This window comes from Callionymus lyra, chromosome 1, assembly GCF_982586985.1.
Source record: "Callionymus lyra chromosome 1, fCalLyr1.hap1.1, whole genome shotgun sequence".
Classification (NCBI taxonomy): domain Eukaryota; kingdom Metazoa; phylum Chordata; class Actinopteri; order Syngnathiformes; family Callionymidae; genus Callionymus; species Callionymus lyra.
Window position 1 is genome coordinate 35,094,486 of NC_141818.1, and position 16,121 is coordinate 35,110,606.

At 42.1% G+C, this 16,121-nt stretch overlaps 2 protein-coding genes across 3 annotated transcripts; both read right to left on the minus strand.

Annotated features, from left to right (window-relative positions):
* Positions 1 to 1,022: 1,022 nt before the first annotated feature.
* cep20 (centrosomal protein 20) lies at positions 1,023 to 4,180 on the minus strand. Its single transcript, XM_087804641.1, has 5 exons — positions 4,164 to 4,180; positions 2,835 to 2,904; positions 1,526 to 1,723; positions 1,355 to 1,439; positions 1,023 to 1,281 (listed from the first exon to the last, which is right to left on the minus strand). Exons 2-5 carry the CDS (start codon positions 2,860 to 2,862, stop codon positions 1,191 to 1,193), a joined length of 402 nt encoding a protein of 133 aa, XP_087660767.1. The 5' UTR covers positions 2,863 to 2,904; positions 4,164 to 4,180; the 3' UTR covers positions 1,023 to 1,190.
* A 3,528-nt stretch (positions 4,181 to 7,708) lies between these two features.
* Positions 7,709 to 16,121, minus strand: LOC148089228 (NXPE family member 3-like). 2 transcript variants are annotated; one of them, XM_087804530.1, is made up of 6 exons: positions 15,979 to 16,121; positions 13,007 to 13,465; positions 12,632 to 12,930; positions 8,821 to 8,891; positions 8,542 to 8,739; positions 7,709 to 8,464 (listed from the first exon to the last, which is right to left on the minus strand). In XM_087804530.1, the coding sequence occupies exons 1-6, from the start codon at positions 16,081 to 16,083 to the stop codon at positions 7,917 to 7,919; spliced, it is 1,680 nt and encodes a 559-aa protein (XP_087660656.1). In that variant the 5' UTR covers positions 16,084 to 16,121; the 3' UTR covers positions 7,709 to 7,916. The 2 variants fall into 2 exon arrangements, with proteins under 2 accessions (XP_087660656.1, XP_087660648.1); XM_087804522.1 differs by having other exon boundaries at positions 8,542 to 8,891.

Here is a 16,121-nt window from a genome sequence, read left to right on the forward strand (position 1 = left end):
TATTGCACTGTAATTTCAACACCCTCATTGAAATATATTTTTTTATATCACATTTATTTAATGGTTTACATCTAAATATAGTGTGTATGAAATAATATTGATTTTTTTACAGTTAACGTGCAAATGTTCAGTGTTTTATTATCTTTGTGTTTCAATTGAAACTGCTGCTGGATTAGATACGATTTAGATAAGATTAGACTTTATTAATCCCTCCGGAGATCTCCTACGGGAAATTAGGTCTCCATTACACAGCAGACAATGACAAGGTGCAGCAAGTTTCATAAAAGCAAGAACAAAGCTCATGGACCTCGTTTGTCTCGCGACTTTAAAAAGCAACAATTATTTCACAGAGTAAGCACATCTCAACTTTGTTTATTTATTTTTTTCACACCAATGTCCATACATGGTCATCTAGTTGAGAGGAAATATGTTTATAGATATGTTTGACCCATGTGGAATGCAATTGCATTCTAATTTCAGCACAGCAGCAGACATCATCCTTGTCAGTTTGCTGCAGTCAATACTATTAATAAAGATTTTAATGGTACTTTAGGGGGACATGATGCCGACAAAATGGCCAAAAATGCACCTCATTACTTCAGAAAGTGTCAGTGTCGTAAAAAGGTCTTAAGAATTAAATGAACAAACTCTGTGGTAGAGTTTTGTTTTTGACGATACTGAAATAAATGATTAAACATACGTAGAAAAATTAAGATTTTTACAAGTTCATCAAGCTTTTTCGTTAATTTCTTTCTTAGACGCCTTTTTTTAGAGGAAAAATAAGAACATAGACATAGAGTAGAGAGGTTAGGCAGAAAAGATGAGAAACATTTTCGGTCAGAGAAAAGAGATGCATCATGGGAGAAAAAAGCACACTTACTTAGGGGGACACAAAATGTGGAACCAAGCAACGTTGCATGACGAATTAAAAGTTTAAAACTTCAAATTTATCTATTGGGAAGAAAAATGATCCGACCTCCAAAAGCTGTCCATGAAGCAAGAAAATAAAACTTGCAAAAACATATAAATAGTCACATTTATTAAAATGACAACAGGAATAACTGAACTTTAAAATAAAACATAATTATAACTTTTTAAGCCGAAATCAAAGAAGAGAACATCACTTGTTGGGAAGAAAAAAATGTGTTTGCTGGAGAAAGTTCACAACTATCTTGTAAAAATGTGTTACATCACTGTCTCTCCTGTGTTGCTCGAAGACGTATTGTTCCTTCTTTATCACTGCTGTTCATGAAGTGGGACACCATCCCATAAAGAAGAGGTCTGAAAATAAAACATCGATTGAAAGAAATGCAGAAATTGTGGTGAAATGACGTTAGTATGGAATGACACTTACACAGATCTTGAGCTGGCGTCTTCGCAGACGTGCAGCTCACTTGCCAAGAACTTCCTGTCCAAGGGGACGTCAGGCTGGCCTGACTCTAGGACAACAAACATTGACATGGTGTACATTAGCAAGTTGTTGAGCTCCAACTGACTTAAGTGAAGAAAATAAATGATGACATACCTGCCGTGAGCACGGACGACGAGTGTCGGTACTGGTTGTACTCCAGGTACTCTCGAATCAGTTCATTGATCAGCAGGTTTTCATGTGACAGTTGTGGGCGAGGCTGCCGTTGGTCATCCAGAGCAGCGAACACCTCCGCCCGGATCCGAGCCTTGATTGGACCGAGCACTCCTTTGGACTCCAGGGTGTCCCTGACAGCTAAACAATTACGTTCAAGTAAGGATGGGTCGGATGAATCCATGCTAGAGTTAGATTTACACCCTGTAACGCTTGCATTTCCTGACTAACTCACATTTCTCCGATCCTTAAAACTCTTCACTGGCTTCCAGTTTCTTTCAGGATCAACTTTAAATTCTGGTTCTTACTTTCAGATCTATTCATGGTCAGACTCCTCCTTACATCAGTGATCTGATCCAGCCTTACACCCCAGCATGAGCTCTGAGGTCTGTGGATCAGAATCTACTGATGGTTCCACGCACACAGTTCAGGACCAGAGGAGAGAAATCCTTCTAGGCTGTTGCTCCTAAGCTTTGGAACGATCTTCCTCTCCCTCTGTGTTTGATGATCTACTGACTCCTTCAAGAAACATCTTAAGACGTTTTTATTTGTTCAGGCTTTTCCTTGATTTTCTGGAACTCCTGTTGTGTTATCAGTTTTATCTTGATCTTTAAAGTATATACTTTATTGAATATTGTTTTGATTGTTTAAGCGCTTTGTGACCCTGGTCTGGAAAAGCGCTATACAAATAAGAATTACTTACTTACTTACTATTACAAAGACACGGTTCCTTCTTGTGATGTCATAGATATCGAAAAAAACCCGTAAACCCTTGCAGGAGCAATGGTTGTTATACCCTGCAAGCTAAGATATATTGGCTCTTAGTTAGCAAAATAGGGTGTAATAAGCGTAATTTTGTTTATTTTACAGACTCTGTAAATCCTTTATAAAATAGCAAAACTATAATTTCTAACATCAAATAAAGGACATTTTGTGACAAGAGAATCTTTTATTTTCTTTATAAATGTATGCATTACGGTGTCGAATACAGTCCGTCTATCGGAAATGACACATGGGTGACAATAAAACGATAATGTTAATATGGATTGTACTTGGCCAAATAGCTTATTCTGAATAACTTTTTTTTTTAAGTAAAATAAGTTTTCTACGAATGACTTATTAGGATAAACATTGCGTTTAATTACAAATAACACAGGGACGTTTATAAAATAGAATATCGGACCCCTACGATGTTAATAAAGTATATTATACAAGTTTATACAAACAGACAGTTTTAAAGAAAGAGACTCACCGCACTTAAGCTCAGGGATCGTCGCCATTGCAACAAATGTAAACAAGCGGTTGATTCTTGTTCTTTGTATCTGCACCAAAATGACAGTCCTCGTTTGCCATCTAGTGGTCAGTATTGGGCAACTACAACAAGTGAACTGAAACTCCACTCGAGGGGCTCTTATTGTGACTCGCAGATTTGGATACAGCTCTGAATGTGGTACATTATTGATGATTAACTTCTATTTTTATGTTTATTTGATGTCAAAGTTGTGCTTTTCTTTTTAAATAAATTACCATTAGCACATATTTATTTTGTTTCCACAAACACACTTCGGATTAGCTGTGGAATATGTTTGAGTGAATAGCAAAAATGTAATTTACAATTTAAAGAAGTAGTAGAAAATAAATATTTTGATGAAAGTTTGTTGCCATTTTACACAAATTATGCAAAAACTGAACTAAAGCAAATTCATTCAGCACAAGAATATATTGTTTTATTTTATTATTTTCCTTTAATTGAATAATACAAACAATAATAAAACTTAATCTCAAATCTTAACACTAAACAATTGGTTCTTTCATATCTCATCAGCATTCTTCACACACATATGAAGTTTTAAAACTATATGATTTCATTAATAATTTCTCAACAAGTCTATATTGAATTGTTGTGATATTTTGTGTGATAATAGTCTACATCCTCTAGATCTATGTTTTGAGCTTTAATACGTCTATATTTTGCCAGCGCTCCTGGCTGTCTCCAGTCAGAGAAGATTGGTTTTCGCAGACAATACAAAAGTCGGCAGTTTGACTGAATCTCTCAAATATCTGGGTGTGGTGGACAGACCTGAGGACTATTGCACAAAAGAGGGATAAGGGATCATGCTATCTTGGTTACCCGGCTCAATTCAACTGGCTCACAAGCTGACACCTGATTGGTTAACTCATGTGTGCTTGACTGGTTGGAACAAAAAACTACACCACCCTGGGCCTTTTCTGGACCAGTTTGAAAACCCCTGCTCTAAAACATTCAACTAGAAGCTCGGTTATTAACATATGTGTGATCATTACAACATACTCTGATTACCTTCAGACAGTTACTCTCGGTCATATAACATATATATATATAATCTAAGACCAATAAAAACATTATCAGTAGTGTTAGAGTTGAAACTAACAACGGGTGGATATGTGGTGGCGTAAAGGGTTATTGGTCCAAGATCATTGACATCATCCTAGAGGCTACTGGAGAAGCCACATACACACTGAGAGACAATCATCTTAAGCAATGAGATTGGGAAACATCTTGTGAAATCGTCTTGGCCGAGTGTCCAGACACGAGTCATACCAAGGAGGTCCGGAGGGCGGACCCCACTGTGTCCTGTATAAAGTCAAAGTGAATGCTGTAAGAATGTGATGAACGTACGGATTGCTTTGAGAATTACCTGCTGGGCTTCGACCCACAGTTAATAAAATCCATCATCCCGTTGACCTGGTCTGGGTTCACTAATTTCCACTCGACAACCTCTTGCTTCCTTCTTCTATATCAGGGGTGGGCAAACTCGGTCCTCAAGGGCCGCAGGGTGTGCAGGTTTTCGTTCCAACCGATCAAGAGGACACATTTTGACCAATCGGGTGTCTAAGGAGTGTAATCAGTTGATTGTCAGTCTGGTGTTGCTTGTTTCAGCTGACACCTCATTGGTTAAAATGCGCATCCTTGTTCGGTTGGAACAAAAACCTGCACACCCTCTCTTCTGCTATTGTTGATCTTTGCCAAGAAGTTTAGGTTCTACGTCATTGGTGCTCCGCCCTCTAACGGCTTCGCTATTGGTTTACCCCGAGGCACCGCCTCGTCTCTGATAAAGCTTAATGAACTCCCCACCCAGCAGGGGGCAGTCCACTTCCTATAAAGGCGGGAAGCACCCGCCGCACTTCATCCTTTTACAACTCAGCGAGAAAGCTCCTGACAGTGGAATGTAATGATGGCGAATGAATATTGAAGTGAACCATGTGTGCACGAAGACTCCCTGAAGAGGAGACACACATGTCTGCTTCGTTTTGCCTAGAGGCCCAAATCACACGTGATGATTATGTGGCCTTCCGAGCGCTTCCCACGGCTTTTGACAGTGACGGGAAGCGTTCGAGGCTTGTCGACCCATGCCCCTTCAGATCATGATTATGATCAACACAGGTTAATGCCATGTTGTTTAAGAAAACAAACAACATGGCAGTCCTGTGCGGTGCACTCGACAAGCTCACGTTCCAACATGTTGGACCCTGATGAGTCGAGCTGAGTCGTCCCTCGATCATGAACAGACGTCGACGAGAAGGACGACTGGCTCGCTGCATGGAGTCGACCATGAGGTATGCGAGAGCGATCAGGTAAGTATCTCTTGCAGGCCACATGGCCCTGCTGCAGCGCACTCGACGGGTTCACTTGAGAGAGGTGTTAGTGCGCATGTGTTTCCGCCTGTGAGTGTGACGTATTCACAGGCGTCATTAGAAACTTTCGCCGCTAATGCTAAGCTAACATGCTCCGCCGTTCATAGACGGCGAGAGTTTCCTCTCAGAACACAGTTCGGAGGAGGTTTTAAACCCCTTCGTCCGGGTCATGCCGAGACTGTAATAACGGAGTCTGTCCACACGAATGAAGGGCAGACTCAACCATGTGTCTTGTTTCCAGATAAGCAAATGTCCACGAGACCGGCTTGATCAGCTGTGTTTACTTCACTTCCGTGTTGACATGCGCTGACGGGGTTTGACCGCCGATGAGCGTTGTCAAAAAAATCCCGGCGCCATGGATGACGTCACGTTTGGCGGAGAAACGTCATGGATGACGTCACGTTTGGCGGAGAAACGTTTGGCGGAGAAACGCCATGGAACGGACGCACCATTGAGAGGAATGGCCCGGCAGGAGTCGGCGCAGCTCCGCCATCACCTGCATGGGCGTGATGACGAGGCGCGACGGGGATACGGCGCTCGGAGACGGAGATCCCGTTCGTCGGCCTCATCATCAGGTGCTTGGGGGAAGCGTCACCAGAGACCAGCCACCCCAGCAGCACCAACAACATCGGCAACAGCGGCGGCGTGCGACGAGTGAGCGTCACCAAGATCCAGCAGCAGCGTGAGCCGGGGAGCTAGCAGCCGCAGCAGAGTCGATGGCCGAGGGCTCCCCCCCCCTATTCATTCAAGGGCATGTGTAGGGAATAAAACAAGAGAACGTATGACGTTTCTGTGGTTCGTTCTGAGAGAGATGTTAGTAGTGTGCATGTGTTTCCGCCTATGAGTGTGACGTATTCACAGGCGTCATTAGAGACTTTCGCCGCTAATGCTAAGCTAACATGCTCCGCCGTTCATAGACGGCGTGAGTTTCCTCTCAGAACACAGTTCGAAGGAGGTTTTAAACCCCTTCGTCCGGGTCATGCCGAGAGTGTAATAACGGAGTCTGTCCACACGAATGAGGGGCAGACTCCAACCACATGTGTTTTGTTTACAGACGAGCAGAGGTCCGCGAGACCTGCTGAGTCAGCTGTGTTTACTTCCGCGTCGACCAGCGCTCGTGCCCGACAGAGCTTGACAGCTGAGGTGAGTGGAACTAGTCCGGACATGTCTATGTTGATCAGAGGTTGTTCCTTCCCCCACAGCGCTGTCAACAAGCACTGGCACCGTGGAGGACGTCACGTTTGGCGGCGGAAAAGAGGAAACGCCATGGATGACGGTAGATGCCGACGGGGAGAGGCGATCTCCTCCCAGAGGTTCTCTCATTGGGTGAGATCGGCCATTATCCGGGCCTACCGAGCAGCGGGTGGATCCGCTCCTAGCGGTCTGAGGGCACATTCCACCCGTGGTGTAGCAGCCTCAGTGGCTCTTTTGCGGGGTGTGGCAGCAGAGGATATCTGCTCAGCTGCCTCTTGGGCCACGTCTACCTTTACTAAGGCCTATCTCCTCGACGTGACGGTGGGATCAGTAGCTCATACGGTTTTGAGCGCTGCTGTGCCCCCCTCAAGGCCCACGGCTCCAGTGGACTAGCGATGCTGCTTCAGGAGCGGCGTCCAGCTGGGGGTACATTTATCCCGTCAGGCTTCGCCTTTGGGTTAAACCAATAGCGAAGCCGTTAGAGGGCGGAGCACCAATGACGTAGAACCCCTGAGTTATCTATCATAACCTCAGGTTCTACGAGTTGGTGCGAAGCCCTCTAACCTCGTCGCCCAGCGGCCGCCCTTCTCGCTGAGTTTTCAGTTGGAGGAAGTGCGGCGGGTGCTTCCTGCCTTTATAGGAAGTGGACTGCCCACTGCTGGGTGGCGAGTTCATTAAGCTTTCTCAGAGACGAGGCGGTGCCTCGGGGTAAACCAATAGTGAAGCCGTTAGAGGGCTTCGCACCAACTCGTAGAACCTGAGGTTATGATAGATAACTCAGGGGTTTTAAACACATTGTAGGATTGTTTGTGTGGTGTCAGTATAAAAGAATAAAATAAGATAACCCTCAAAACAAGCAATAGAAAAACAGAACCATGACCAGGGCAGCCATTCTGTTTTAATTCTGAGTGTCTTTCCTGTCACAAACGTTCTGTGTTCGACAGCCATGTGTATATACACTTTGTTTTTGCTTTCATTGTTGGTTTGTTTTGTGTTTCTTCCCTTTAATAATTTAGTGCAACTGCCATAATTTATGATTCTCCGAATCTCAACATAATTAGTTTACTCAAGTTGTGTGAGTCCCTATCAAACTCCCACACACCATAGGCACCTGGGTTCAACTCTCAACGACTGGTTTCGCAGGTTTTAAGGGAGTGTGTAATTCACTTACAGGAATATTGAATTTCTCCAAAGGCGTATCCGAGTATTTGTCAGTTCATCCAACCAGCCGCACACCACAAACCAAGTGAGTCTGAGACCAGAAAACATTTTAATCTCTTAGATGTTCAGTTACAGTTCAACACTCCACAGAGTCCAATATCCAATTTAATTCCACCTGCACAAAAAAATATATATATATGTATACAGAAATCAGAGAGGTCCAGACTATCGAGGTGATTCTGTCAATGTCCGCGTTTATCTCACATTCTAAGCCAGAATTTTGAAGTTTAAGCAAGAAAAAAGTTTATTTAAGAGGACATATGTATGACAAGATAAGATCCACCATGTTTTTAATTACTGGTGGCAGAGGATGAAGTATAAATTTAGAACCATATGCCAACGTCATCTCCCAGGCGTCCACCCACCGAACATTCACCCCTTGAAACAGAGCTTTAAGTATCCTATTATGCTGCATCGTGGTCCAGTCACTGTTATATATTGCTTTAGAATTCGACAGGTCTTTGATATTCCCATTCCGGATGACAACCAGTGTTCCTGGAGACCTGTTAAGCAATTTCACAATGGCCTTGCGGATTATCAGCATTCTTCTGAGAAAGAGCTCATCAGGAAATGAACCAAAGTGAGCCCAGAGGCCCACAATGATGACTGTGTCTGGACCTCCCTCGATAGCATTCAGCTCATTAGCAACATAACGAATCTTACTGACTGAGAGTGAACGAATGCGAATGGGAACACTGTGAGTGTGGTACATCATGAAGATGTTGTTTGCATCGTCCGTGGCCATGTAAGGTCCAGTCTTTGGGGCAGTATGCAAATCAAAGTTCTTGAGATCTAAAAGAGAAAACAAACAATTAATTAAGGATTTAAAAAAAATGTATTAACGTGTCACCACAATTAAGATGATCTACCTGGAAGTGTGGTAACAAGGTATTCGTACCACTGCCTGACGGTGGAGTCTCCATACATGTAGATCTTCTTTCCTTGTAGACATTTACTCATGGAAGCGGAGTTACTAAAATGCTGAACTGTGGTCCCATCCAGGGCCTCCCACTTACTGCCATAGTAAAACCCAGAATGTCTCCAGTTCTGCACTTTTTTGTTCTGCTCTGATTGACAAAAAAGACGATTTTGATTAATTGTTAAAAACAAAAAATCCATTAAACATTGATTATTTCTACTTTGGTTACCTTTCTCTTGTGGCAGCACATTCACCAACTGTGGTCCTTCAGATTTGAGTCTCACTTTCATGTTGAATCCACTGAAAAAGTTACACATAATATGTGAATGAAAAATACATTTGTTGGTGTAAATAAGATACCAAGGAAACCTTCAAATTCTTTCAGTAGATACCGCACAGACCTCCCCTTTTTTTAAATTACAAAATTATAATGAATTTACTATGTTTGCATTGGACCAAGACCTAAAACCAAAAAAGCTAAATTCTGTTTAGTTCTCTAACTTAACTAAAGATGAACTGGACTATAATGTCACCTTGAGAGAAACATTTGGACTTTGTGTGTCCTGTTGCTCCAATCCACCCTGTCTACTGTGAAGCTGACAGACAAGGAATTGTTGAGATTTCTGACAAAATTAAGTTGATCAAAGAGAACCCCCCCTAGCCCCCTCTCGCTTGAACGACGTCCTTTCGAGCAGGCCCTTTTTTAAAGTGTTTGTAACTGTTAAATAAAATATGTTGCTTATAGTTTTATCACAATAAACATCTAGTCATGCTTTCTGCGGCTCTGGAAGGAATGTGTCCAGTTACATGTGCACAGTCTGACAAGATAAGCAGGTTGGTCTGCCTGTGCAGGCTCTTATGCCGCGCTCACTGACTCATACAGAAGACTGGTCTTTGCTGGCTGTGCCCAGCAACAAATGAACAAAGTGTTTGTATTCAAGTCTGTCATTCTCTGAGCTTTAAATAAAAAGCCAGCAAGGAGATAGGAACATCAGTGTTTTGGGACGAGCCGTGAGAAGCGCCCCCATTCCTTGCTGGTGGTAAACTCTGGATTCTGACTCTGTTTGTTATTCTTACACTGTTCTCATTCCTCATTAATTTAAGGCCCATTTCTTAGCTTCCATTCTTGTCCAGGTTCTTAGAGAAGGTGGTACTGATTTGATTCAACTGAGCCCCGGAAGCTGAACTTAGTCAATTGTTGCTAGAAATCAAACTATGAGTGAAAACACTTTGCAGCTAAATGTGGACAGAACTGAAATTCTGGTTATTGCTGATGATAAGTTTCCAGGGTTGAGTCAGTAGTTGGGTGATTTAGGTCAGTCAAACTGAGCCTTAGAAATCTGGGTGTTGTATTTGACAAAGACATGTCTCTAGTTCAACTCTGTAGAAAACTGACCAGAAACTGTTTCAACTAAGAAAAATCTCTAAATTTAGGAAAATAATAATAATAATACATAAGTTTTATATAGCGCTTTTCTGGGTACCCAAAGACGCTTTACAAAGACACAGAACAAGAAGGATACAGAGGGACAATACAGTACATACAATACAGACATGTATACAGACAGATACGCAAAAAGAACAATACAAAGAGTAGATAAGGGGGGGCGGAGGGGAGAGTGGTTTTTCAGGTGATTTGTCAGGTGTTGTAAGTGATGTTGAAAAGAAGGGTTTTTAGGGGATTTTTGAAGGACGGCAGTGAGTCGGCATTGCGGATGGCCAGGGGGATGGAATTCCAGATGGTAGGGGCGGCGATGGCAAAGGCTCTGTCCCCTATGGTGCGATATTTGGTCCTGGTGGTGAGGGTGAGGGTGTTGGCAGCAGAGGAATGTGCCTCTTTGTATGTGAGGGCGTGTACTGTGAGACCGGTTTTCTTGTGAAGTCGTTCTAGCTCTAAAAAGATGTCACAACATGATCTGGAGCTTATAATCCATGTGTTTGTGTCGTTTAGATGATTGTAACAGTTTATTTTCGTGTCTAAACAAGAAGGAGCTGTCTCGCCTGCAGTTAATAAAGCAATGTATTGTTGAGATTTTTCACTGACAAAATTAAATTGATCAAAGAGAAAATCTCTCCCCCTTTGTTTGGAACCCCTACTGTCTCTGAGCCCCTCTCCTCCTCTTGGTCCTCCTTCACTGCTGTATCTTTGGGTGATATTTCGGCACTAGTGAACAAGATGACACCCTCCTCTTGCTCAGATGACGTCCTTCCTTGTAGGCTTTTTATCAAAGTATTTGATGTAATTGGCCCCTGGGTTACCAATATGGTGAACCTCTCCCTTTCCACAGGGTTTTTTCCCAATGCATTTAAACATGCCATTGTGGAGCCTCTGCTCAAAAAACCAGGCTTAGACCCGACTGACCTCAGTAATTTCAGGCCTATTTCTAAGCTCCCTTTCTTGTCTAAGATCATGGAGAAGGTGGTGTCTGAGCAGCTGTCTTTGTTCCTGGATCAGAGCGACATCCATGAGAAGTTTCAGTCTGGCTTCCGTAAACATCACTCTACGGAGACAGCTTTATTGAAAGTGTCCAGTGACATCATGATGTCGGCTGACTCTGGTAAATTCACTGTTCTGGTTCTTTTGGATCTGTCCTCAGCCTTTGACACAGTTGATCACCGGATCCTGCTGAGAAGACTGGGGGATGAAGTGGGACTGTCTGGGTCTGTGTTAGAATGGTTCTCATCTTACCTTTCTGGGCGCAGTTTTAGTGTATCTGCCAATCAAATGAGGTCTGAATCGGCAGATCTGTTGTGTGGAGTCCCTCAACGTTCTGTTCTGGGTCCTTTATTGTTTTTGCTGTACTTGATTCCCCTCGGTAAAATCATTCAGAGATTTCCAGATGTTTCTTATCACATTTTTGCTGATGACATCCAGCTCTACTGCTCTTTTGATCCAACTGAGCCCCAAAGGCTGAACAGCTTAGTCAATTGTTTGCTAGAAATCAAACAATGGCTAAGTGAAAACACTCTACAGCTACATGTGGACAAAACTGAAACACTGGTGATTGCTCCTGATGATAAGATTCCAGGGTTGAGTCAGTACTTGGGTGACTTAGGTCAGTCTGTCAAACTGAGCCTGAGAAACCTGGGTGTTGTATTTGATAAAGACATGTCTCTTGTTCGACACTGCAGAAAACTGACCAGAAACTGTTTCCTTCAACTGAGAAAAATCGCTAAACTTAGGAAAATGTTGTCGGAACATGATCTGGAGCTTGTAATCCATGCGTTTGTTTCTTCTCGTCTGGACTATTGTCGCGAAATGGTCAAACCAGCTTATTCGGGCGTACGCAACCTACAGACTGTGCGGAAATGATGAACGTTGTCCCGCTCTTTTCAGTGTTAATACATATGGAATTTGACATGGAAAGCTTGCTCAGCATTTTTTTTGTGCGTAAATCCCCTTAGTACATCAGCCCCCTGGTTCTTACTAAGCTATTCATGTTCAGGCTCCTCCTTCTATCAGTGATCTGATCCAGCCTTACACCCCAGCTCGGGCTCTGAGGTCTGTGGATCAGAATCTTCTGATGGTTCCTGAACACGCTTCAGGACCAGAGGAGAGAAATCCTTCCAGACTGTTGCTCCTAAGCTTTAGAACGATCTTCCTCTGAGTTTGATGATCTACTGACTCTTTCAAGAAACATCTAAAGACCTTTTTATTTGTGCTTTTTCTTCACTTTCTTGTTTTTGTCTCTGTGTTGTCTTGAACTTTTAAAGTAGTAGTTTGACTATCTATTGTTTTGTTGTTTAAGCGCTTTGTGACCAGGGCCGGGTCTAGGCAGGGGCAAGAGGGGGCCTGGCCCCCTCAAATAAATGTTGTGCCCCCTCAAACTTACATGTAAGTAAGTAAGTAACAGCACAATGCCCCCTCAAGATTTGTGGCTGCCCCTTCATACATGCCTGTCTAGACCCGGCCCTGTTTGTGACGCTCGTCCAGAAAGAATAATAATACAAATAATTATTTACTTACTTACCTCAACGTGATGCACCTGTCTGAGCCAAAAAACCTTACTGAAGATATATGACATATATTTTTTACTTACTTTTGGAAGAGATTCTTTTCCGCAGTCATAAGAGTTATCTTTCGATAGCCTCCCATAGAATGTTTGACTCTGGTTTCACAGCCCAGCTTTTTAGGCTTGTAGCAGAACCAAGGTTCTCCGGTGCTGATGTCGGTGAAATCACAAACTTGTAGGTTTGTGGGTCTTAAGCAGAAATTACATGCCATTTTCTCAGATTTGCCATTTAGGCTGAAAATACTTTTGAAGTAAATCCTGTCTGGGTAATATTTGTCCATTCTTCTTACAACAGCAACCGCCTCACTGGTATGAAGAAGAGTCACCTTCAGAAAAAAACCCCCACAAAAGTTGAATAAAAATGTTTTTTTGTTCATCGTTGTTCTTGTTTCACCCTCTCACCTGAACGAATGTAGTTCCACTCCAGATCAAAGGAAACAATGCTGTGTAGGAGCCATTTTCATGATCGATAACGTGTCCAGGTACACCAGCCCTATGAGTCATACTGTAGATCCGGGCTGCTAGGACATCACCTCCAGCTTTCTTGGGTTTTCCAAGGAAGTCCTTCATTGTGATTGTTACTTTCAGTTCATCACCAACATGCCACTGTTGTCCTTGATCTCTTCGGGTAATTGAAAATCTACTGCCGAAGACATCTGTGCGCTTCCTACCAAGCAACAGCGGTGTTTGGGGCCAAGCAATGGATTTGAGTATCTGTTGTTCCTCTTGAGTTTCTTTATCATTCAAGAGTTGAAATTTGCAAAAATCTACTTCTGATGTTGAAATTCTTCCTGTGGATTCCAATGAAGTATTGTATTTCTGCTGGTTTGGCTTTATTGGTGGTTGTTGATACGTGTATATCTATAAAGAAAAATATAGATTAGAATCACATTCTTGTCTGAGGAGTAAAATATATATATAGTGACAATGGCAGGTGAGCAGAAACTCACGGGAGTACGTGCGCCTTGAGTTCACCGAACTCGACCAAGACGAACATATGCACATAGGTGAAAAAAACACAAAAACACCGATCTGATGGGAGAGAGAGAAGTGTTCACACGCCGCCATCTTTAGAAACTTAGTTTTTGTTATGTACTGCTGTGTGCTGGCTGGAAAAAAAAACTATTTCCTGAACAAGACCTCCAGAGGGATCAATAAAGATCGATTTATCAGAAATCCTTGCTAAAAAGAAACATCTCATCGTGGTGGGCGAAAGTGCAGATCAACTTTGTTTTTCCATAAGCCATCTGTTAGACTGTTAGATCTGAAGAGTGTATCAAACAGTGAAAATATCTCCAAAGCAGAGCAGGTTTAGATGATCATGACAGCTGTCCCGTTAACAGATATCAAACGTTTTGAAGAGATTGTGAAGCGTAAAATTTTGCCAAAGATTTCCCAGATAGAGAAAATCTTCTGTACCACTTTTTGCTTCACGAGCATTATTACGGCGTCCTTAACCCTAAAGGGTTTTTAGGATACAAACATTTCTTTACCTTTTGTGTCAAAGGTTACGAAAAACCACACTCCGATGTCTGTCACGATAATGTCGGCAAGGAACCCGACTGTGTTAAAGATGCTTTGAACCCTGTTGTATGTACAGATTGTCCTAGAACTTTCAGATCACAGACTTGTTTCAAAAAACACAAAGAACAAGGAAGCAAGGGTTTCAGCAAATGCGATAGAGTCAAAAAATGCAAAAAGTGTGGCAGAAGTTGTTACATTTGCATTAAAACAGGAAAGACGCCGCATCGATGCGATGTTTTAAAATGTTTCATCTGAAGTGTTACAGTAACATCCTCAGAAGAAGTGCATGAGGGTACCTAGGTACATTTTATTGTCCCCCCCACTTCCTATGTGGCGATGTCACACGCCGCATATGCGAACGTCCCTTTAAAATATTTTTTATGAGTCAAATAAATGTCAATAGAATTTTGCATGATACTTTTTACCACAAATAAAACGTTTATATTGACAAAAAGACGATCTTCGTCAACATAATCACTTTCCGTTGCTTCATTTCCTGCTCTGACGATAGGTGTGACTTTGACACCAATGGAAGTGTCCGCGCTACATGTGACGAAGACGCTGATTGGCTGAAACTGTTTTACTAATAATAACGCACAACTGTACAATGCAATACAATCATTCGACTTCCAAAATAATTCGGTTTTAAAATAAAAAATGTTAGAATATTTCCCTTTCCATAACTCATTCTATCTGTCTGTAGTTCGGATCATAAACACCTCAGAAATTATTTAGTTTTCATTTAATTTGTTTTTTAATTTATACTTGCCCACTTTATCGAACAAGTAATTGTATTTTTATTTAAGCCCGACTGCAACTCCAGACTGAATGCGTGAACCCGCCTCTTTTGTCATCCGAATAGGACCGACTAGGACGCCGACTCCCGACTGGACTCGGGAGCGCCGACCCACACAGGACTGCCCGGCCGCACCAGATGCCCGATAATCGGTGCAATGTGTCAAGGCCTCTACCTTCCATACTCACGTTCCATCACTCACGTGCAACATTGAGCCTCCTCCTCCTGCTAGGACCCCCATCCTGGTTCACTCTCTGATCACCATCCATATGGATTACTGCATCTAACCTCCAACTGTTCTCCAACAACTTGAGTGGCTCACGATAGGCTTAGTATGAACGGGGTCTTAATTAATTATAAAAACATTTTAAAGCCCACCACAACCGAAAGAACTCCTCTACAGATATATAGATGCTCCCAGAATCTCAGATCATCATCTTCCATCAAACTCACTCTGCCTCCATCTGGAATGGGGTTCACTATGGGGTTCAGAGCATTCAGCCACCGTACTTCCTGCCTCTGGAACTCCGTCCCACCGGACAGTCATCATATCCGTATTCAAATCACATAAAAAACACACGTTCAAACTTGCCAATTTTCTGTAGTTCATTTTTCATAACACACCTCTTTTAACTTATTTTCTTTATTTGTCTTGTACTGTCCAAAGGAGTTTTGAAAGTCCCCCATCAATGAATGGTCTATTTTCAAACTTTTACCACACACACGCAACCTTGAATTAATCCAAATATAAAGCTCTCTGGTTAATAAGGCGCCATTTTATTTTAGAAAATGAAATGCTTTATATTGAAAATACGGTATTATGCTGTATTTTGTTTAATTATCATTTTTACTTTTAATCTTTTATTATAATGCATATGTTTACAGGAGTCATTTGAACACGTTCACAAACTTTACTTGATGTTTTTATCGGCTTGCATGAATTGGCAAGAATTCTATTATAACAATGGTAAGAATAATTTTTTCATGATCGTATTTTTGATCAATGTGTCCCACCATCATGTGACGAGAGCTCTTAAAAATAGGATTTTCTTACCTTAAAGAGTTCCATGTAATATAACAGAAGGACTGCATTGGTGATGGAAATTACTATTAAAACTCCAACAGTTTTTTTACTCAATTGTTTCTCTTTCTCCTTCATGGTTGGGTGGACAGTGGTCCTTCACAGGGCACTGTATT